A 24,730-nucleotide genomic window follows, 5' to 3' on the forward strand; every position below is an offset into this window, starting at 1 on the left:
CTTTTCCTCCAAATGATCACAACACTTCTCCAGCAAGGGCACAGAATAGGGCTGAAGCTGAGATGGATGAACTGATTAAAGTAGGCTTCAGAAAGTGGGTAATAACAAATTTCACTGAGCTAAAGGATTATGTTCTAACCCAATGCAAAGAAGCTAAGAACCATAATAAAAGATTACAGGAGCTGTTAACTGGAATAACCAGTTTAGAGAATGACATGGTGGAGCTGAAAAACACAGAACGAGAACTTTGTGATGCAAAGACAACTATCAGTAGCTGAATTGACCAAGCGAAAGAGAGAATATCAGAGCTTGAAGACTATCTTCCTGAAATAAGGCAAGCAGATAGGATTAAAGAAAAAAGAATGAAATGGAAAGAACAAAATCTCCAGGAACTATGGGACTATGTGAAAAGACCAAACCTACGACTAACTGGAGTAGCTGAAAAAGATGGGGAGAATGGAACCAAGTTGGAAAACACACTGCAGGATATCATCCAGGAGAAACTCCCCAACCTAGCAAGACAGGCCAATACTCAAATTCGGGAAATCCAGAGAACCCCAGTAAGATACTCCATGAAAAGATCTACCCCAAGACAGATAATCCTCAGATTCTCCAAGGTCAAAATGAAGGAAAAAATGTTAAGGGCAGCCAGAGAGAAAGGCCAGGTCACCTACAAAGGGAAGCCCATCAGACTAACAGCTGACCTCTCAGCAGAAACCCTACAAGCCAGAAGACACCGGGGGCCAATGTTCAATATTCTTGAAGAAAAGAAATTCCAACCCAGAATTTCATATCTGACCAAACTAAGCTTCATAAGCAAAGGAGAAATAAAATCTTCTCCAGACAAGCAAATGCTGAGGGATTTTGTCACCACCAGGCCTGTCTTGCAAGAGCTCCTGAAAGAAGCACTAAACATGGATAGGAAAATCACTACAAAAACACATTGAACTACACAGACTAGTGACACTATGAAGCAACTACATTAACAAGTCTGCAAAACTAACCAGTCAGCATCATGATGACAGGATCAAATTCACACATAACAATATTAACCTTAAATATAAATGGACTAAATGCGCCAATTAAAAGTGCAGAATGGCAAGCTGGATACAAAGACAAGACCCATAATGGTGCTGTATTCAAGAGGCACATCTTATGTGCAAAGACGTACATAGACTCAAAATAAAGGGCTGTAGGAAAATTTGCCAAGCAAATGGAAAGCAGAAAAAAGAAGGGGTTGCTATCCTAGTTTCTGAAAAAATAGACTTTAAACCAACAAAGGTCAAAAAAAGACAAAGAAGGACATTACATAATGCTAAAGGGTTCAATTCATCAAGAAGAGCTAACTATCCTAAATATATATGTACTCAATACAGGAGTACCCAGATTCACAAAACGAGTTCTTAGAGACCTACAAAGAGACTTAGACCCCCACAAAATAATAGTGGAAGACTTTAATACCCCACTGTCAGTACTACACAGATCATCAAGACAGAAAAATTAACAAAGATATTCAGGATTTGAACTCAGCTCTAGACCAAGTGGACCTGATAGATATCTACAGAACTCTTCACCCCAAAACAATATAGTATACATTTTTTTCAGCACCACATGGCACTTACTCTAAAATTGATCACATAATTGGAAGTAAAGCACTCCTCAGCAAATGCAAAAGAACTGAAATAATAACAAACAGTCTCTCAGACCACAGTGTAATCAAATTAGAACTCAAGATTAAAAAGCCTACCCCAAACCACACAACTACATGGAAATTGAGCAGCCTGCTCCTGAATGACTCCTGGGTAAATAATAAAATTAAGGCAGAAATTAAGAAGTTCTTTGAAAACAATGAGAACAAAGAGACAATGTATCAGAATCTCTGGGATGCAGCTAAAGCAGTGTTGAGAGGGAAATTTATAGCACTAAATGCCCATATCAAAAATGTAGAAATATCTCAAATCAACACCCTAAGATCACAGCTAAAAGAACTAGAGAACCAAGAGCAAACAAACCCCACCGCTATCAGAAGACAAGAAATAACTAAGCTCAGAGCAGAACTGAAGGAGACAGAGACACAAAAAACCCTTCAAAAAATCAATGAGTCCAGGAGCTGGTTTTTTGAAAAAAAATCAGTAAAATGGACAGACCACTAGTAAGACTAGTAACGAAGAAAAGAGAGAAGATTCAAATAAACACAATCAGAAATGATAAGGGGGATACCACTACTGACCCCACAGAAATATAAACAACCATCAGATAATACTATAAACACATCTATGTGAATAAACTGGAAAATCTAGAAGAAATGGATGAATTCCTGGACACATAACCCTCCCAAGACTGAATCCCTATATAGACCAATAACAAGTTCTGAAATTGAGGCAGTAATAAATAGCCTACCAACAAAAAGAAAGAGTCCAGGTCCAGATGGATTTACAGTTGAATTCTACCAGAGGTACAAAGAGGAGCTGGTACCATTTCTTCTGAAATTATTCCAAACAATTGAAAAGGAAGGACTCCTCCCTAACTCTTTTTATGAGGCCAGAATCATCCTGATACCAAAACCTGCCAGAGATACAACAACAACAAAAAAACTTCAGGCCAATATCTCCGATGAATATCGATGTAAAAATCCTCAATAAAATACTGGCAAACCAAATCCAGCAGCACATCAAAACACTTATCAACCACGATCAAGTTGGCTTCATCCCTGGGAAGCAAGGCTGGTTCAACATACATGAATCAATAAACATAATTTATCACATAAACAGAACTAAAGACAAAAACCACACAATTATCTCAATACATGGAGAAAAGGCCTTTGATAGAATTCAACATCCCTTCATGTTAAAAACTCTCAGTAAACTAGATATTGAAGGAATGTATCTCAAAATAATAAGAGCCATTTATGACAAACCCACAGCCAGTATCATACTGAATAGGCAAAACCTGAAAGCATTCCCCGTAAAAAGTGACACAAGACAAGGATTCCCTCTCTCACCACTCCTATTCAACATAGTGTTGGAAGCTCTGACCAGGGCAACTAGGCAAGAGAAAGAAATAAAGTATATTCAAATAGGAAGAGAGGAAGTCAAAGTGTGTTTTTTGCAGGTGGCGTAATCCTATATCTAGAAAACCCCATCATTTCAGCCCAAAAACTTCTTAAGCTGGTAATCAACTTTAGCAAAGTCTCAGGATACAAAATTAATTTGCAGAAATCACAAGCATTCCTACACACCAACAACAGACAAGCAGAAACCTAAATCATGAATGAACTCCCATTCACAATTGCCACAAAAAGAATAAAATATCTAGGAATACAGCTAACAAAGGAAGTGAAGGACCTCTTCAAGGACAACTATAAAGCACTGCTCAAGGAAATCAAAGAGGGCACAAGCAGATGGAAAAACATTCCATGCTCATGGATAGGAAGAATTAATATCATGAAAATGGCCATAGTGCCCAAAGCAATTTATAGATTCAATGCTATTCCCATTAAACTATCATTGATATTCTTCACAGAATTAGAAAAAAAAACTGGCTGGGCATGGCGGCTCACACATGTAATCCCAGCAATTTGGGAGGCCGAGGTGGATCACGAGGTCAGGAGATCAAGACCATCCTGGCTAACATGGTGAAACCCCATCTCTACTAAAAATACAAAAAATTAGCCAGGCATGGGTGGCAGGCACCTGTAGTCCCAGCTACTCGGAGGCTGAGGCAGGAGAATGGCATGAACCCGGGAGGTGGAGCTTGCAGTGAGCTGAGATCGTGTCACTGCACTCCAGTCTGGGTGACAGAGTGAGACTCCATCTCAAAAAAAAGAAAACAAGTATTTTAAAATTTATATAGAACCAAAAAAGAAATCACATAGGGGAGGAGCCAAGATAGCCGAATAGGAACAGCTCCGGTCTACAGCTCCCAGCGTGAGCGACGCAGAAGACGGGTGATTTCTGCATTTCCATCTGAGGTACCGGGTTCATCTCACTAGGGACTGCCAGACAGTGGGCGCAGGCCAGTGGGTGCGCGCACCGTGCGCAAGCCGAAGCAGGGCGAGGCATTGCCTCACCTGGGAAGCGCAAGGGGTCAGGGAGTTCCCTTTCCGAGTCAAAGAAAGGGGTGACAGACGCACCTGGAAAATTGGGTCACTCCCACCCGAATATTGCGCTTTTCAGACCGGCTTAAAAAACGGTGCACCACGAGACTATATCCCACACCTGGCTCGGAGGGTCCTACACCCACGGAATCCCGCTGATTGCTAGCACAGCAGTCTGAGATCAAACTGCAAGGCGGCAGCGAGGCTGGGGGAGGGGCGCCCCCCATTGCCCAGGCTTGCTTAGGTAAACAAAGTAGCCGGGAAGCTCGAACTGGGTGGAGCCCACCACAGCTCATGGAGGCTTGCCTGCCTCTGTAGGCTCCACCTCTGGAGGCAGGGCACAGACAAACAAAAAGACAGCAGTAACCTCTGCAGACTTAAATGTCCCTGTCTGACAGCTTTGAAGAGAGCAGTGGTTCTCCCAGCACGCAGCTGGAGATCTGAGAACGGGCAGACTGCCTCCTCAAGTGGGTCCCTGACCCCTGACTCCTGAGCAGCCTAACTGGGAGGCACCCCCCAGCAGGGGCACACTGACACCTCACACGGCAGGGTATTCCAACAGACCTGCAGCTGAGGGTCCTGTCTGTTAGAAGGAAAACTAACAAACAGAAAGGACATCCACACCAAAAACCCATCTGTACATCACCATCATCAAAGACCAAAAGTAGATAAAACCACAAAGATGGGGAAAAAACAGAGCAGAAAAACTGGAAACTCTAAAACGCAGAGCACCTCTCCTCCTCCAAAGGAACACAGTTCCTCACCAGCAATGGAACAAAGCTGGATGGAGAATGATTTTGACGAGCTGAGAGAAGGCTTCAGACGATCAAATTACTCTGAGCTACGGGAGAACATTCAAACCAAAGGCAAAGAAGTTGAAAACTTTGAAAAAAATTTAGAAGAATGTATAACTAGAATAACCAATACAGAGAAGTGCTTAAAGGAGCTGATGGAGCTGAAAACCAAGGCTCGAGAACTACGTGAAGAATGCAGAAGCCTCAGGAGCCGATGCGATCAACTGGAAGAAAGGGTATCAGCAATGGAAGATGAAATGAATGAAATGAAGCAAGAAGGGAAGTCTAGAGAAAAAAGAATAAAAACAAATGAGCAAAGCCTCCAAGAAATATGGGACTATGTGAACAGACCAAATCTACGTCTGATTGGTGTACCTGAAAGTGATGCGGAGAATGGAACCAAGTTAGAAAACACTCTGCAGGATATTATCCAGGAGAACTTCCCCAATCTAGCAAGGCAGGCCAACATTCAGATTCAGGAAATACAGAGAACTCCACAAAGATACTCCTCGAGAAGAGCAACTCCAAGACACATAATTGTCAGATTCACCAAAGTTGAAATGAAGGAAAAAATGTTAAGGGCAGCCAGAGAGAAAGGTCGGGTTACCCTCAAAGGGAAGCCCATCAGACTAACAGCGGATCTCTCGGCAGAAACCCTACAAGCCAGAAGAGAGTGGGGGTCAATATTCAACATTCTTAAAGAAAAGAATTTTCAACCCAGAATTTCATATCCAGCCAAACTAAACTTCATAAGTGAAGGAGGAATAAAATACTTTACAGACAAGCAAATGCTGAGAGATTTTGTCACCACCAGGCCTGCCCTAAAAGAGCTCCTGAAGGAAGCGCTAAACATGGAAAGGAACAACCAGTACCAGCCGCTGCAAAATCATGCCAAAATGTAAAGACCATCGAGACTAGGAAGAAACTGCATCAACTAACGAGCAAAATCACTAGCTAACTTCATAATGACAGGATCAAATTCACACATAACAATATTAACTTTAAATGTAAATGGACTAAATGCCCCAATTAAAAGAGACAGACTGGCAAGTTGGATAAAGAGTCAAGACCCATCAGTGTGCTGTATTCAGGAAACCCATCTCCGTGCAGAGACACACATAGGCTCAAAATAAAAGGATGGAGGAAGATCTACCAAGCAAATGGAAAACAAAAAAAGGCAGGGGTTGCAATCCTAGTCTCTGATAAAACAGACTTTAAACCAACAAAGATCAAAAGAGACAAAGAAGGCCATTACATAATGGTAAAGGGATCAATTCAACAAGAGGAGCTAACTATCCTAAATATATATGCACCCAATACAGGAGCACCCAGATTCATAAAGCAAGTCCTGAGTGACCTACAAAGAGACTTAGACTCCCACACATTAATAATGGGAGACTTTAACACCCCACTGTCAACATTAGACAGATCAACGAGACAGAAAGTCAACAAGGATACCCAGGAATTGAACTCAGCTCTGCACCAAGCGGACCTAATAGACATCTACAGAACTCTCCACCCCAAATCAACAGAATATACATTTTTTTCAGCACCACACCACACCTATTCCAAAATTGACCACATACTTGGAAGTAAAGCTCTCCTCAGCAAATGTAAAAGAACAGAAATTATAACAAACTATCTCTCAGACCACAGTGCAATCAAACTAGAACTCAGGATTAAAAACCTCACTCAAAGCCGCTCAACTACATGGAAACTGAACAACCTGCTCCTGAATGACTACTGGGTACATAACGAAATGAAGGCAGAAATAAAGATGTTCTTTGAAACCAACGAGAACAAAGACACAACATACCAGAATCTCTGGGACGCATTCAAAGCAGTGTGTAGAGGGAAATTTATAGCACTAAATGCCCACAAGAGAAAGCAGGAAAGATCCAAAATTGACACCCTAACATCACAATTAAAAGAACTAGAAAAGCAAGAGAAAACACATTCAAAAGCTAGCAGAAGGCAAGAAATAACTAAAATCAGAGCAGAACTGAAGGAAATAGAGACACAAAAAACCTTCAAAACATCAATGAATCCAGGAGCTGGTTTTTTGAAAGGATCAACAAAATTGATAGACCGCTAGCAAGACTAATAAAGAAAAAAAGAGAGAAGAATCAAATAGACACAATAAAAAATGATAAAGGGGATATCACCACTGATCCCACAGAAATACAAACTACCATCAGAGAATACTACAAACACCTCTACGCAAATAAACTAGAAAATCTAGAAGAAATGGATACATTCCTCGACACATACACTCTCCCAAAACTAAACCAGGAAGAAGTTGAATCTCTGAATAGACCAATAACAGGAGCTGAAATTGTGGCAATAATCAATAGTTTACCAACCAAAAAGAGTCCAGGACCAGATGGATTCACAGCCGAATTCTACCAGAGGTACAAGGAGGAACTGGTACCATTCCTTCTGAAACTATTCCAATCAACAGAAAAAGAGGGAATCCTCCCTAACTCATTTTATGAGGCCAGCATCATTCTGATACCAAAGCCGGGCAGAGACACAACCAAAAAAGAGAATTTTAGACCAATATCCTTGATGAACATTGATGCAAAAATCCTCAATAAAATACTGGCAAACCGAATCCAGCAGCACATCAAAAAGCTTATCCACCATGATCAAGTGGGCTTCATCCCTGGGATGCAAGGCTGGTTCAATATACGCAAATCAATAAATGTAATCCAGCATATAAACAGAGCCAAAGACAAAAACCACATGATTATCTCAATAGATGCAGAAAAAGCCTTTGACAAAATTCAACAACTCTTCATGCTAAAAACTCTCAATAAATTAGGTATTGATGGGACGTATTTCAAAATAATAAGAGCTATCTATGACAAACCCACAGCCAATATCATACTGAATGGGCAAAAACTGGAAGCATTCCCTTTGAAAACTGGCACAAGACAGGGATGCCCTCTCTCACCGCTCCTATTCAACCTAGTGTTGGAAGTTCTGGCCAGGGCAATCAGGCAGGAGAAGCAAATAAAGGGTATTCAATTAGGAAAAGAGGAAGTCAAATTGTCCCTGTTTGCAGATGACATGATTGTATATCTAGAAAACCCCATTGTCTCAGCCCAAAATCTCCTTAAACTGATAAGCAACTTCAGCAAAGTCTCAGGATACAAAATCAATGTACAAAAATCACAAGCATTCTTATACACCAACAACAGACAAACAGAGAGCCAAATCATGAGTGAACTCCCATTCACAATTGCTTCAAACAGAATAAAATGCCTAGGAATCCAACTTACAAGGGATGTGAAGGACCTCTTCAAGGAGAACTACAAACCACTGCTCAAGGAAATAAAAGAGGATACAAACAAATGGAAGAACATTCCATGCTCATGGGTAGGAAGAATCAATATCGTGAAAATGGCCATACTGCCCAAGGTAATTTACAGATTCAATGCCATCCCCATCAAGCTACCAATGACTTTCTTCACAGAATTGGAAAAAACTACTTTAAAGTTCATATGGAACCAAAAAAGAGCCCGCATCGCCAAGTCAATCCTAAGCCAAAAGAACAAAGCTGGAGGCATCACACTACCTGACTTCAAACTATACTACAAGGCTACAGTAACCAAAACAGCATGGTACTGGTACCAAAACAGAGATATAGATCAATGGAACAGAACAGAGCCCTCAGAAATAACACCGCATACCTACAACTATCTGATCTTTGACAAACCTGAGAAAAACAAGCAATGGGGAAAGGATTCCCTATTTAATAAATGGTGCTGGGAAAACTGGCTAGCCATATGTAGAAAGCTGAAACTGGATCCCTTCCTTACACCTTATACAAAAATCAATTCAAGATGGATTAAAGATTTAAACGTTAGACTTAAAACCATAAAAACCCTAGAAGAAAACCTAGGCATTACCATTCAGGACATAGGCGTGGGCAAGGACTTCATGTCCAAAACACCAAAAGCAATGGCAACAAAAGCCAAAATTGACAAATGGGATCTAATTAAAGAGCTTCTGCACAGCAAAAGAAACTACCATCAGAGTGAACAGGCAACCTACAAAATGGGAGAAGATTTTCGCAACCTACTCATCTGACAAAGGGCTAATATCCAGAATCTACAATGAACTCAAACAAATTTACAAGAAAAAAACAAACAACCCCATCAAAAAGTGGGCGAAGGACATGAACAGACACTTGTCAAAAGAAGACATTTATGCAGCCAAAAAACACATGAAAAAATGCTCATCATCACTGGCCATCAGAGAAATGCAAATCAAAGCCACTACGAGATATCATCTCACACCAGTTAGAATGGCAATCATTAAAAAGTCAGGAAACAACAGGTGCTGGAGAGGATGTGGAGAAATAGGAACACTTTTACACTGTTGGTGGGACTGTAAACTAGTTCAACCATTGTGGAAGTCAGTGTGACGATTCCTCAGGGATCTAGAACTAGAAATACCATTTGACCCAGCCATCCCATTACTGGGTATATACCCAAAGGACTATAAATCATGCTGCTATAAAGACACATGCACACGTATGTTTATTGCGGCATTATTCACAATAGCAAAGACTTGGAACCAACCCAAATGTCCAACAATGATAGACTGGATTAAGAAAATGTGGCACATATACACCATGGAATACTATGCAGCCATAAAAAATGATGAGTTCATGTCCTTTGTAGGGACATGGATGAAATTGGAAACCATCATTCTCAGTAAACTATCGCAAGAACAAAAAACCAAACACCGCATATTCTCACTCATAGGTGGGAATTGAACAATGAGATCACATGGACACAGGAAGGGGAATATCACACTCTAGGGACTGTTGTGGGGTGGGGGGAGTGGGGAGGGATAGCATTGGGAGACATACCTAATGCTAGATGACGAGTTAGTGGGTACAGCGCACCAGCATGGCACATGTATACATATGTAACTAACCTGCACAATGTGCACATGTACCCTAAAACTTAAAGTATAATAAAAAAATAAAAAAAAATAAAAAAAAAATAATTAAAAAAAAATCACATAGCCAAGGCAATCCTAAGCAAAAAAAAAAAAAAAAAAAAAAAACCAAAAAAAACAAAGCTGGAGGCATCACACTACCCAACTTCAAATTATACTACAAGGCCACAGTAACCAAAACAGCATGGTACTGGTACAAAAATAGGCACATAGACAAATGGAACAGATAGAGAACTCAGAAATAAAACTGCACATCTACAACCATCTGATGTTCAACAAACCCAACAAAAACAAGCAATGGGAATAGGATTCTCTACTTAATAAATGGTGCTGGGAGAACTGGCTAGTTATGTGCAGAAAATTGAAACTGGATCCCTTCCTTACAACTTATACAAAAATTAACTCAAGATGGATTAAAGACTTAAACATAAAACCCAAAAGTATAAAAACCCTAGAAGAAAATCTAGGCAATACCATTCAGAACATAGGCATGGGCAAAGATTTTATGAAGAAATTGCCAAAAGCAATTGCAATGAAAGCAAAAATTGACAAACGGGATCTAATTAAACTAAAGAGCTTCTGCACAGCAAATGAAACTATCATCAGAGTGAACAGACAACCTACAGAGTAGGATAAGTTTTCTGCAATCTATTCAACTGACAAAGGGCTAATATCCAGAATCTACAAGGAAATTAAGCAAATTTACAAGAAAAAAACAAACAACCCCATTAAAATGTAGGCAAAGTATATGAACAAACACTTCTCAAAAAAAGACATGCAGCCAACAAACATATGAAAAATAGCTCAACATCACTGATCATTAGAGAAATGAAAATCAAAACCACAATAAGATACCATCTCACGCCAGTCAGAATGGCAATTATTAAAAGGTCAAGAAACAACAAATGCTGGCAAGGTTGCAGAGAAATAGGAATGCTTTTACACTGTTGATGGGAATGTAAATTAGTTCAACCATTGTGAAGAAGAGTAGGACAATTCCTCAAAGATTTAGAATTAGAAATACCATTTGACCCAGCAATCCCATTACTGGGTATATACCCAAAGGAATATAAATCATTCTATCTTAAAGATACATGCAGGCATAGGTTCACTGCAGCACTATTCACAATAGTAAAGACATGGAATCAACCTAAAGGTCCATCAGTGATAGACTGGATAAAGAAAATATGGTACATACACTCCATGGAATACTATGCAACCATAAAAAGGAACATGTCCTTTGCAGGGACATGGATAAAGCTGGAAGCCATCATTCTAAGAAACAGGACCCACAATAAACAAATGAGTACAAAGATTTTAAAATGTGAATCACCTGGGGATCTTGTTAAAATGGAGGCTGAGGTTCTCCCTTTCTAACAGTGCCCGGGGTCATACTGATGTGGCTGGTCTTGAGCTCACATTTAATTTAATTTTAGATATTAGGTTTTAGATAGTGTCTTAGTCTGTTTGGGCTATGATAACAAAAATATCTTAGCCTGTTCAGGCTACTATAACAAAGTTATAAACAACAGAAATGTATGGCTCACACTTCCAGAGGCTGGGAAGTCCAAGAAAGGAACAAGCAGATTTGGTGTTTGGTGAGGGCTTTGCTTTACACCTGGTGCCTTCTTGCAGCATCCTCACATGGACATTCTCACATGGAGGAAGGTGCAAACAAGCTCTCTTGGGCTTCTTTTATAAAAGCACGAATCCTCATAACCTAATCACCTCCCAGATGCACCCACCCCCCGCCACCACACAACTGCACTGGGGATTAAGTTTCCACAAATGAACTGGGGGAGGACACAGACATTTAGACCACAGCAAATAGCATGGTCAATGAAGATCTGTCTGTGACTCAGTCTCCTTTTCTGTAATTGGGGTTATTAATTGATCCTGCTGCATAAAGGGTGTTTGTATATTAAAGTACAGTATCTTGGACACAGTAATAATTATATACCTTTTTTTATAACTGTATCACTTACTTTAATTTTTAAAAGACTTCCCTGCAGAACAGCATGGCATCCTTCTAAGGAGTTAAGAAAATGATAATAGAAGCAAGAAGGAGATAGGAAAGTTAAGGTAAAGGACATCCACCCTCCACTGACAATATTATTTCCAGGAATGGTAATAACAAGTAGAAATTTTGTGAAATCTGGGAGGTCTCAGTGTATAAATTGGAATTGGACTTCTGAATATACAGTATTTGGGTTTATTAAACCCCATAATAATTTTAGTAGCAATCACTTCTCTGAGTGTAAAATTAATCTCAATTTATAAAATAAAGTAGAAATTTCATGTCTATCCTTTTATAGAAATTAGTTTAGAGATATAGGGTAAACCCTCAGGAATAGGAATATACAAATTGCATTAAATTATGTATATTTTATTTAAAAAGCCAATTATGCTGGAAAATGTTATTATTTTATAAACAGAGAGCTAGGATTATGTAGATTATATACGGTTGGTTTTAGAAGCTAAGATATAGCTTATTTTAAACAGATGCTGTATTTCAGAAATGCATTTCAGAAATCTGTTTTTTCAATATATATAAAGCTGAGAAACTTCACCCACCCCCCTTTTTTAGGAAAATCCTCTGATGAACTTTACATTAAGATATTTCACAGTAAAAGAAAAAAAAACAGCTTGATATTATGCTCTTTGGGGAGTTTGGTTTTTCTCTTTGGTATTGTGTGGTCTTATGTTAGAGTAATCCTGCATAGCACTGTAATCTAGTCACAGATCATTGTTATTAGTGTCATTGATAATTATACCATACATTTTGATGGCATCACAGTCTTCAAAGGGTTTTTCCATACATTACTTCAGTTAATGTGCTCCACAACCTGAGAGGAAGGCAGAACAGGTATAATTTTTTTTTCTTTTTTCACAACAGAAGACAAGTGAGATTTGCTGAAAATTGCATGGTTGAGAAATGGAGGAACATGATTCAGAACGCAAGGCTTCTGAATTCTAACTCATTACTCTGCACCCAGCCCATCTAACGTTGCACTGAGACTCTGACAAGGAAGGCAATGATCTGTGATGACCTTGCTGAATATATTAAGCAGCAATGAGAAGATGTAGGACAACAACCTGGGGCAAAATGCAGATAAGGAAAGGAAACCTGTCCTAATTGGGTTGTCTTTCCTTTAAGTACCTGAGCAATGGATGGAAGCAGAGACTCAGAATGATAACCCTCTTGATCAAGTTTTTCAGGATGATGATTCAGGGTGATGGTTTGGAAGCATTCTCTTTGAAAACTAGTTGGTAGTTGATGTACAATGAAATACTGTCCAGCTGAGAAAGAGATGGAAAATTATCTGGTGGCTAATTCCCAAGCCGATGGCCCTACCCTACCTCAGTTCTATCCCCACCTCATGCCCTGCAGATTGCTGGGGTTTCTGGTGGAAATCCAACTCCTCTTTAAAACCTCCTCCATTTCCTCACCCTCCACCTCTACTCTTAGCACTTGAGAGTGTACATTTCGTCTTTGCTCCTCTTCCCTCCCCAGATGATCCAAATAGAAAATACATCAGCACGTGGGAAAGAGCAACATTGATCGTCTTCACGGAAAGGCTGGGGACCCTGCGCCTACCACATGTTGGCCAGGGTGAGCAAGCAGTGAAAGAGAAAACACTTTTTTCAAAAAGCCAACTGGTAAGGAATGTTACTAAGCTACCATGTAATTTTTTGTAGCCTTCTGGCTGTGTGTCACAAGCCTGTTAAGGCCTAGCCATGTAGGATTATCCCTGTTACTTCCAAACTTCAGTTTTGTTTCTGAATTTAATTATCCACAAAGTTTCAGAAAGATCCACATTGCTCAAGATCAATTACATTCATTTATTTTCATGTTTTCTGGGATCTGGCTGGTGTGTTGGCTGGATCATCTGAAAAGCAGATACCAAGATGGAGTTGAAAGTAGAAGAGATTTTAGGGGTGTAATTTTTGTGAAAGATAAAGGGGAGAAAAAGCAAGAGAAAGCAAGGAGAGCCTTACACCCAGATCTGACACCTGTGAAAAGATAGAGGGAGGAAAGGAAGATTGGCCAGAAAGGCCTCAGACTGTGGTACAGCCACAAGAAGTTTGCTCCTAGAGGCATCTTGCATTGGTTCAATGGTGAGCATTTATGCCAGTTCTGTGCTCAGTCTGTCCAGGTAGCGCATAGTCCCAGCTTGAATACAGAGTCAGATTCTGAAGCTACCCATAGCGAGAAATTGACAGCGGTTTCTTTCTTGAAGGTAGAGCTGACTTGCACACTTCCACAGCTGGGCAAAGGAAAGAAGATGGTCGCAGCAAGCTAAGTCCCTACCTGTGTATATGAGAGGCTACATCTAGTCAGTGGATTTATGCCATCTGACTAGAACATAGATACAGATTCATCCATGCATCCGTGCATCTGTGGACCCATGTATCCATCCATCCATCCACCCACCCATCCATCCATCCATCCATCCATCCATCCATCTATCCATCTGCTCATTTCTTGCTTTAGATGATGGCAGCAATCTGCTGAAGCTTCTGTCAGAAGAACCTCTCCTTGGTGCTGCCTCAGAAATCAAATCTAGATTTTGCCTCTTCTGCTAGTAAGGCTGTAAGTTCTGAGTGTTAACCAGCTTATATCTCCATCCAACCTGCCTCCAGCTCTCCTTGTGATCATAAGTCAATGTATTATCCATCTGAGACCAAGCCCTTAACCACACCTTAATTGCTGCCAGTCTGATATACCAATTATTTGAATCCCACTGGTACTTTGCTCCACTAGGTGGATCATAATTCATGTTATAGTCCCTTTGATTCAGTGTTCCAGGCACAAACAATGCACACCAAACAAGTGATGAAGTTTATTGCAATGTCCTTGGGTTCAGGGTCAATGAGAGCAACCAACAGGCAGCAGAGGTAGTGACCTGACTTGGCTGTGTGCCTTCCAGTTCTTAAGTCATTGAAGCTGTTCACCTTCAACATGACCCTGGCTTTTGGTAATAATATTTCATAGCAGCCTCTATCCAACTAATGTGGCAACAAGCCATGCAATTTTGAGCCCAGAGAAATCATGGACCTTTTGAGAGCACATTATTTTGGAGGATGAAGTCGGTGGAAATGTGTAGGGCTTGGCAGGTAATAAAAAGAGATTGATTTTTTAAAAACAAATAATTCTACCAATTAGAATATAATTATCTTTGAAATCAGCTATCTCTAAGGTCCTTTCATTTCTTTCATCCCATTACTTACTCCATCAAAGAACGCAAGTTTCACCATAATTGAAACCATTTCCCCCCCCTTTTTCCCCTAGAACAATGTTTATGTGTTGGCAGGCTTTCTCTCATGTGGCTTAAAGGACCACATGTGTTTGCAGGCATTCTATCAAGTAGTTTAAAGAGCATAAAACTTGCAGTAATATTTTTGGGAGTAAATTTTATTGTTATGGCTTTAAAACACAATCAAATAAAAATAAGAATATCCATTAGCAGTTGAATATTGTAATAATAGAGTTGAGAACAAATTTTACTGTTACAGGAACTATAAAACAGCAATAATAAAACACTATTATTGTGAATAAATTGTGTGGAGATGACTAACTAGAAAACTATAAAACACAACGATAAGAAATAATCTAATCACCAGGAAAGATGTGATAATAATTCACCCTTGTTAGTGAGGAGCCCATGGTTCCACTTCATTGGCCCTGAGTTCCCTGGGTTACTGCTTGCATTCCATAAGGTTACAGAAAGATAATCTTTGGCCAGGGGGGTTGGCAGGAGACCACATATTACAGTGAAATTGGACGTGGGGATTGAGGAAAATCCAATTATCAGCGACAGTTAAGAAAATCCTGTGTAGTAATATCAAATGTCCTCACAACACATTTAAAAAATTATTTGCAGGTTTTTACTAACAATTTGGGTGTATTATTTGACTACATTTTTATGTGTTTTTAAACTTTTATTTATATTCTTTTGTTTCAGAATAACTGTATGGAACTACATATTGGTAGCGGGGGAAGCCTTTTGTAGTCTTTCTTTTTATTTAGACTACCCATACATCCCTCTGCCGTGAATCCATCTCAGCCCATTCCAATTAGCAAGTGTATGGAAAGACGACACCCTTAACTTCCAGGTCCCCCTCTCTTTCTGTGGAACTGACAGCACCATTAGAACCCTTGCTCCAAAATTAGTACTACCAAGGTTCCTGCCAGTCCCCTCACTTGGGTGAGGAAGAGAGTGGCATGAGTGTTGCATTTTACCCCTCATTCTGAACAGCAAAGTTCAAATTCAGGATTTTTGAATTAACTAAATCCCAAGGGAAGGATGCAAAATGCTAACAATGCAGTTTTCTTTAAGGTGCCATTATCGTAGGCAAGCTATGCTGAGTTTTCTATACTCACCGCCTCCACTTTCTCACTTCCCTTTCCTTCTTTAACCAGCTCCAGGCAGGCGTTTGTCCCCACCACGTTATCTACTGAAATTGCTCTTTTCAAGGTCTCCAGGAGCCTCTATCCTGCTGGTTATGATTGGTTAGTTCTTCGTCCTCGTTTGACCAGTGGGTAACTCCCATTTTTGTTGTTGTTGTTGTTTTTAATGCTTTCCTCATTTGGCTTCTGGGACACAATAGTCACCCATTTTTTAACTACCTCACTGGCTGTTCTTCACAATTCCCTCACTGGATTCTTCTCTTCTACCAAGTCCTCTAAATGTTAGGTCAGCCCAGGTCTCAGTCTTTGTCTTTCTCTGTCTATACCCACACCCTAGATGAACTCCTCTAGCCCAGTGGCTTTAAACACCGTCATGATATTGTGATACAATAGGAAATACATATTTTGTCTTTGTCCCTGGTTCCTGACACAGAGCTCCTAAAACCCTTGGAATTTCCTCAGTGATAAGATCAATAAAGGTGAAAGGGCCATTTCTGTTATTCATGACGTCCCTTTTGACTATGGCTAACTTTAAGTGAACAGGTAACTTTTGGAAAGTTTCTAAGGATGGCGGCTGGTTGCCAGGAGAATCAGCCATGTTATTAGAAAGTTGGAACTTTCAGTAATCCCCTCCCATCTCTGGGGAGGAAAGAGGGACTGGAGATTTATTTAATCACCAATGACCAATGATATGATCAATCATACCTATGTAATGAAATCTTCATAAAAACACCAGGGAACAGAGTTTGGAGAGCCTCTGGGTTGCTAAACACATGGAGGGACTGGGTGGATGGCATGCCTGGAGACAGCATGGAAGCGCTTATCTCCTCTATTTTTTTAACTGCATTCTCTTTACTTGAAACTAACATTTGTTTGTATACTCGTTTATTTTTCTCTCAACTCTACTGTGAGTTCCATAAAAGAAGGGACTCTGCCTTGTTCACCCTTGTATCTTAAGTATCTAGCATAGTGTCTGGTATACAGTGGTACTCATGAGATTTTTGTAGAATGAATACATGAATACAGGGCAGAAGATTTAAACTGGGTCCCTAAATGCCAAGGACTCCATTTAAATACTCTACCTGCTCTGCGCTAAAGTTTGCCTTGCTCAGTTAGACTATTAGCAATGGTCTTAACATGAGTCTTTAATTTTACTGGTCAATGAGACTCAAGCATAACTTGGCTATGTCGGAAAACATGGTGGAGTATCTGACAGAGTCCTTCATGTAAGAGGGGCGTGGGGTAAAATCCACATGGGAAAGGATTGAAACTGTCTTCACTGCTCAGATTTGAAGAGATCTGGGTTTCTTTAAGAAGCTGGTGATGTGGTTCATCAGAAAAAGAGAAGGCATTTGACCCCAATCAAAGCCTTAGATTGAAGGAGGAAGTGGAGATTCTGAATAATGACCATGTCCATTTTGACCAGAGCAGAGTGTTCTTTCTGGTCTCATGAACAGGCTCATGATTCACAAAGACTAGCCTACTATTCCCATCCAACCTGTGTGAGGGGAAGAGCAGGAATGATTGCTCCTGAGTACGAGTGATGGGGGTTCCTAGAAATACTCCTAGGTGACTTTACATAGGGAGGAAATTTATTTCAGGATCTGGTGAAGTTGAGAGCTCACGTAAATTTGGTTTTAGAGAAGAAATGAAATATCAAATGGTACAGCATTTCCCACACTGGAAAAGGTGTTTGAGGACATGAGAGAGTTAATAAAGCAATTGCCCGTGACTCTTTCTGCTGAGACATCCACTAACTGATTTATCTCATCTTGATTGTGGGAGCCACAGTCTTGATGCATTCATTCTCAAGGACACTTGATCCACTGCCAGAGAGGCCCAGAATTTTCTAACTTACTGTGTAGCAGAATGAAGCCTCTGCTTGAAACCCTTTATCTTTTGGGGATGCTGGTTCCTGGAGGGCTGGGATATGATAGGTGAGTGTAAAGTGGGAAGAGGAACTGATTATTATAATTTAGATTGTCTAAATTGAATGGTTTCTTTTTAAGACCAATGCAGCTGGCTTCTCCTTCCTTGCTACTCATATATACCACCATGAGACGAGAATAATAAAGACGACTGAAATTTATCACTGAATAATCATAATCCTCTAATAATCCTTGAATAAATGAATAAATATCTAGCAAACATTTCCTAACACAATGCATGAGATATACAAATAGACATGTCATGTTTTGTGATTGGAAAAAGAAAATTGTAATACAAATTCTATATCCCTCATTTTCATAGTATCTCATTTGGTAAATCACATTATCCTAATCATTAAGAAAAATGTTAAAATGACCAAATAATTTCACCTAGAGATAAGTACTATTAATGTTTTCAGATAGCTACCTGATTATGTATGCAGCACTGTTTCTGAAATATTTCAGTTAAATTGTATTACAGAAATTTTCCTATGGCATTAGCAATTTATTTAAAACAGTTGAAATTGCTAATAATATTCTGTCATTTAGTCAATTCCTGCTTTTTCATTTTTACAAATAATGCTGTGACGAGCAACCAGCTACATATTTTTTTTTTGCTTTTTGCAAATCTTTAATTATTTCTCTAAGAAGTGGAATTACTGGGTCAGTAACTGAGGAAAATGTAAGGATCTTGCTACACATTGCCCAATTACCCTCTAGAAAGATTACATCAGTCTACACTTCCAATAACAGTGTATGAAAGCACTTTTTAAGTGTTTGGCAAATTGACAAGTAAAAAATACACATTGTTGACTTCCTTTGTATTTTGTTGATTTATAGGAGTAAATATTTTGTTTATTACTGATTTTATCATTTTATAAATTGCCCATTAATGTCATTTGCCCATTTTTGTGGTCTCTCCCTATTCTTAATGAATCATAAGTTCTCTAAATACATTCTATTGAAATCTGTGTGTGTGTATGTGTGTGTGTATAGTTTCCATATAAAGTGTGTTTTTCCCTTGTTCATATGCAAATCATTATTTTGCTCATTTAGCATATCTCATGAAGTATATGTGGTTATAATTGGTATTTCCTCTTTTGCTTCATGGTTAAAGAAATCTTGCAATGAACTTGCTCTCACATAACATAGAAACCCACTCCAATTTTTGTCCCACAATAATTGTGTGACCTCAGCTTGTTCCTTATCTTTATAGACAGTTCAATTTCAGATACTTACAGAGTCCAGGATCTCTGTAATATCAAAAACCTGTTTGAATATTTCTTTCTCATTTTTCCATTAGTTTACTTGGTTTCATATACATAGGGCATTTATTTTCCTTTCTGAAATTCCTCATCCATAAATTGGAAATGAAGACTCTTACATATTTTACAGGAAATACAAAAAAAATTATGCTGCTTAAAAATATCAAGAGCCTTAAAACATACATAAATCTTTTGGCCTAGTGTTCCTGCCTCTGGACATCTATACTGAGGAAATAAACTAAAGTCTGAAAGAGTTTTATGCAGCTCTGGGATGCAACTTTATTTGTAATATATATATTCTAATATTTGGAAACAACTTGAATGTCTATGTTAGGTTACATAAATGCTGATATGTGATATAGGACAATGGGATATTATTCATGCAATAGAAAAATAAGTATAAAACTTTTTAATGGCATAGGAAAATGTATGTTTTATGCTAAAGGAAAGAGGCTGTATATAAATCTAATGGAGTACTTTAAAAAATAAAATAAAAATATGTACTAAAATGGTAATTGTTATCTTTGGTTGGTGATATTTTCTCCCTTCCCTCAACTATTATTCATTTTGCAAATATCGTACAACGAACATGACATAAAACTTTAATTTAAAAAATTAGATTCCAAGCCCAGGTTAAATTATTGAAGTGACTAGGCTCAGGCAGTGGGACTCAGATGAGACAGCTTCCATTGGATGGTTCCTCATGACTGCACTTGACCGTGCTTGTCTTTATTGGCCGTTTTTATTTAAATTATTAGTTATTGATATAAAAAATAATGGTCACTTTTATGTAACTCTCGCCAACTCAAAACATGTTAGCTGCAATTTTTGATAATCTTTATTCACTACATGTGATAATAGTCTAGAAAATTTAAAATTAATAAAGATTACAAGCTTTGTAATATTTCTCTTGAGCATTTAGGGAGGTAATCTCCCATATGTTATATATTGCATACATCCTGAAAAAGTGTAACTCTGTATAATCATTTGGGATTTAGCAATATCAGTCAAATGGCTTGAAAATGTTCATCCTCTTTGATCTACTAATTCTTCTTTCTGGAATGTAGCTCAAGGAAACAATAAAAAATAAGAACAAAGATTTACACAATAAGGTATTATCTCTAGAATTATTTACAATAGTATAAAAACAAAAAGGGGCATAGCTTTAATATCCAGCATAGAAGAAAATATTTAAATAAATGATACTATGTAACATATACTTACTGTCAAATAGTGTGCAACCATTAAAGAGTTTTCATTGGTTTGAGGAAATGTCTTTGGTAGAATACAGAATACAAAGAAACGAATACGAAATTATATATAGATATAATCTGCACTGCATTTAAGAAAAATAAATGCACAGATAAAAGTCTGGAAGCAAATATGCCAAAATATCAGTAGCAGTTAACTCAGGGAGGTGGAATTATCGATAATTCTTCCTTCTCTTTTCTATTTTTCTCCTCCTTTTTTACCTCTCCATACCTTCTACGTTTTCCATGTTAGGCATATGTTAATTTTGTAAGCAGAAAAATAAAGTTTGAAAATACAGAACTATCATGAAATATTCATGTAACTATTTCTTCACCAAGTATTTAAAATACAAAATTTGCCTCAATATTCATTAGGATTTTTTTGTCTCTTTATACATTCCAGTCAAAATGCTATCAGACCATCATCTTTGATCTGCAGACTTTATTAATAATGTACCCCAAAGGATCATTTTCTCTATTAAACATTTTATGAATTCCTGTTCAAAAAGAATACACAAAGTACAATAATCTTTTCATTTGATCAGTGAGATGAGACTGGTGATAATTTGGGAGATTAGCCAGCTTTTTCCTCCCCTCTCTACATGTTTTATGCATCACCCAAGAAATTGCCTAGAAACAGAGAATAGCCTTTTCTAAGTATATGGTTTAAGCATTCATTTGAACAAAGTATTGGAGTTTCTGAGGTTTACGTATTGTGTTTCAGTTTCATTTACAAGTGATAAGCATTTTTAATATCGGGGCTTTCACTTAAATCCCAGACCATTCACTTTTTTTGCATATGAAATGGACCCAGTTGTTCAATGCTGGGCTTAGGAAGTAACAGACTCACACATTTTGTAGACATTGTAGCCAAGAGTAAGGCAAATGCCTGAGGGTGTTAGGTTATCTTTATTGAATTTATTCCCCTCAGTGTTATGGCATTGCCAGGGAATCCCAGCCCAATTGAAACAAGAATGCACCAGGTGCAAACCCCACTTTTTAGTGTACTCCCTTTCCTAGACCACTGAGTAGATAACTGTGATAAGGAAAAACCCAAACATTTGCTAAACTATGTGAAGGAAGGAAGAACAGCCAGCTTCCTTGTTCTCAATACTGTTGGGGAAGCATTGTCAATAATCTCATTTCATGGCAGGACAGGATGGGCCAAACAGCCAGTGTGAGGAATGAGAGACAGGGAGTGCGGGGTTGGGGGGAGTTAAAAGGATATCCTCTTCATTTGCTTCATTCCCTCTCCTCTTTCCATTCTGAGAAAGGGTTAAAATGATTTTTCAGTGACTTTATAATACTTATTTTTATTCTCTTTATAGTCCCAATCAGAGGTAGACAATTTGGATGATTTTTTAGCCCCTAAAAGTGGACTAATTAATACTTCGTCCTTATTTTCTAGGATGTCATAAAAGAATAGTTAAGCCTATGTAACAAAGTCTTCAGGAAAAAAAAAAACTGGGATAATAGTATTTACCTTAAGAATTATTGTTACGATCAAATGAAGATAGATAGATGATAGATAGATAGATAGATAGATAGATAGATAGATAGATAGATAGATATAGATAGATAGATAGATGATAGACAGATAGATGATAAACAGATAGATGGACAGACATGATATAGATACCAAGTTTTTAGAACAGTTTCTAGCATACATAATTGCTAGTAAAATATTGGTTGTTATTATTGGCTATGCTTGAGTTTGGAATTCTCCCTCTCCTGACCTTAAAACAGTTTGTGCACCATTTAATTGATAGTTAATCAGGCACTAGCTTATCATACCTCATGCCTTGTTATTTAATGACAAAGTCTTTTTGCTTTTGATGTGTTTACGTCTTATTGTCTTAAGTAGATTTTTAATTCTGCAAGAAATAAATCTTCTTTTCAATTACTACTACCTATTACTACTTTTGCATAGAGTGGTAAGAATATATACCTACTGGGTGGTTGAGTGACTTAAATAAGATAATAATATAAAGTGCTTTGACCAGTGCCTAGCATATAGTGCTCAGTAAGGGTTAACTATTGTTAGTATAAAATATACATATTTGCTGATTACTTTATAAAGACATGAAATGTGCTCCTGAAAATGTATGTTAAGAATGAATTTTTATGAATTTTAAATACACTAGAAAATACATGCATTTTCTTTACAAAACGATCATCTTTTGTAAAGCAAGCAGCCTCAACATATTACTTGCACCAGTAGATATTTTTATATTAAAATTTCTCACTCCGAAGCACCCTTGTTTATTAAAAAATCAAATGAATGGTAAATATTAGAAATAGATTTGTGAATAACATGAAGAAGATGATCGTTTCTCAACTATTACAATGTAAATAACATTTATTTCTTTTAATCTTCTTTTAAAATTCATTTTTATTGTTTTAACCAATTATTTGGACAATTCTATCTCATGAAGACATTGAGATTGTCTTTTCATTTGGACAAGCTAATAGGGCAAACTTCATTTAACAATGTAATAAAACATCTTTAATTTTGAGGACAAAGAGCTTCTGTTAAAATTATTGTTAATATTACTAACAATTAATAATAATAAATCTAACTCTTTTAAAGTAGTGGAATTGTCTGGAGAAATTGATTTCCATTCGAGTAGCTTAATGTGGTACATGATGCTAAGTGAACCAGAAAAAAAATAAAATTAGGACTTACATAGATATGACTGGAACTTGCGTTTTAATTAATTCTATCAAAACATTTTGTAGTTTGGCATTGTTTGAGGATAATACTAGTTGGATGGCTAAATTATTCTTTGTACAATTTTATTTTTAATATCATGCAGCAAAATAGGGCTTGTGCTTTGTTCTGAATTGTATTTTAACACTTACTAGGAATTGACTATGTGTCAGAAATTGTGCTTATTGTTAAACACAGATTATCTTATTTAATCCTCATAAAAATCCTTTGGGAAGGTACTATTATTATTCCCATTTTACAAATAAAGAAATGAAGACTTAGAGAAAGAGAAGATACAATACTATTTTGAGCATTTTTTGAATGCTCAAGAAAATGTAGAATAATAGGTAAAAGTCATAGAAATGTTAGCTAATTAGATCTCTAACACACTTCATTGCAACTCAGTATCACTATACAAAAGTTTGTACCCCAACAGCTCCAAAAGTTCATACTCCAATGCCATTAACATAGTAGTCATTCTATACATATTTGCTGGGTAAATGAATTACCACTTAATATGCCCTGACAATAAAAATATAACCCCATTTCTTGCTTACATAGGGCATTTAAACTAGGAAACTAAGTCATTCAACAAACGTTTGTGCGGCTTAGAGATAGAATATTAGCTGTATGACTTACTAGCTCTGTGACTCTTTGCAAATTACCTAATTTCTCTTGGTCTCAGTTTCCTCATTTGTAACATATGGAGAATAACAATTTACAGAGTTGTAGTGAGAATAAAATTATATACTCTGCATGAATGTTTCTCTTAGGTGTGAGCACAATATCTGGCAAAGAGGAGGCACTGAGTAGCTTTATTAAGCTGTTTGTTAAAAAATAAAGCATAAATAGACATTTGGAATAAGCCCATATCTATTAAAAAATTGAATAGATAGTTAATTAGCCAGGCATGGTGGCACATGCCTGTAATCCCAGCTACTCGGGAGGCTGAGGCAGGAGGATTGCTTGAACCTGGGAGGCAGAGGTTGCGGTGAGCCGAGATCATGCCATTGCACCCCAGCCTGGGCAACAAGAGCAAAACTCCAACTCAAAATAAATAAATAAATATTTAAAAATTTTTTTTTAAATTAAAAAAAAAGATAGTTAATAATCTTCTAAAACAGAAAGCACCAGGCCAAGATAGGTTCACTGGTGAATTCTGCCAAATATTTAAGGAAAAAATTATACCAATTCTCTGCAATCTCTTCCAGAAATAGAAGCAGAGAGAATGCTTCCTGACTCATTTTATGAGATCAGTATTATCTTAATGCCAAAATCAAAGAATTAAAAGAAAAAAATTA

The 24,730-nt window shown here is 37.8% G+C and overlaps 1 protein-coding gene across 3 annotated transcripts in view; it reads left to right on the forward strand.

Annotated features, from left to right (window-relative positions):
- Nucleotides 1-24,730, forward strand: part of CPO (carboxypeptidase O) — a 169,787-nt gene that overhangs the window by 120,223 nt on the left and 24,834 nt on the right. For 2 of the 3 annotated variants that reach the window (XM_055380418.2, XM_055380420.2), the window contains one exon: nt 12,761-13,524. Coding sequence is in view for 1 of the 3 variants with exons in the window: in XM_004033114.5 (XP_004033162.4) it covers nt 18,146-18,213 (68 nt within the window). In the remaining 2 variants the exon portion in view is untranslated. Of the gene's footprint in view, nt 1-12,760; nt 18,214-24,730 lie in introns of all 3 variants that reach the window. The other variant, XM_004033114.5, reaches the window with a different exon arrangement.

The sequence above is a fragment of the Gorilla gorilla genome, chromosome 11 (assembly GCF_029281585.2).
Source record: "Gorilla gorilla gorilla isolate KB3781 chromosome 11, NHGRI_mGorGor1-v2.1_pri, whole genome shotgun sequence".
Taxonomy (NCBI): Eukaryota; Metazoa; Chordata; class Mammalia; order Primates; family Hominidae; genus Gorilla; species Gorilla gorilla.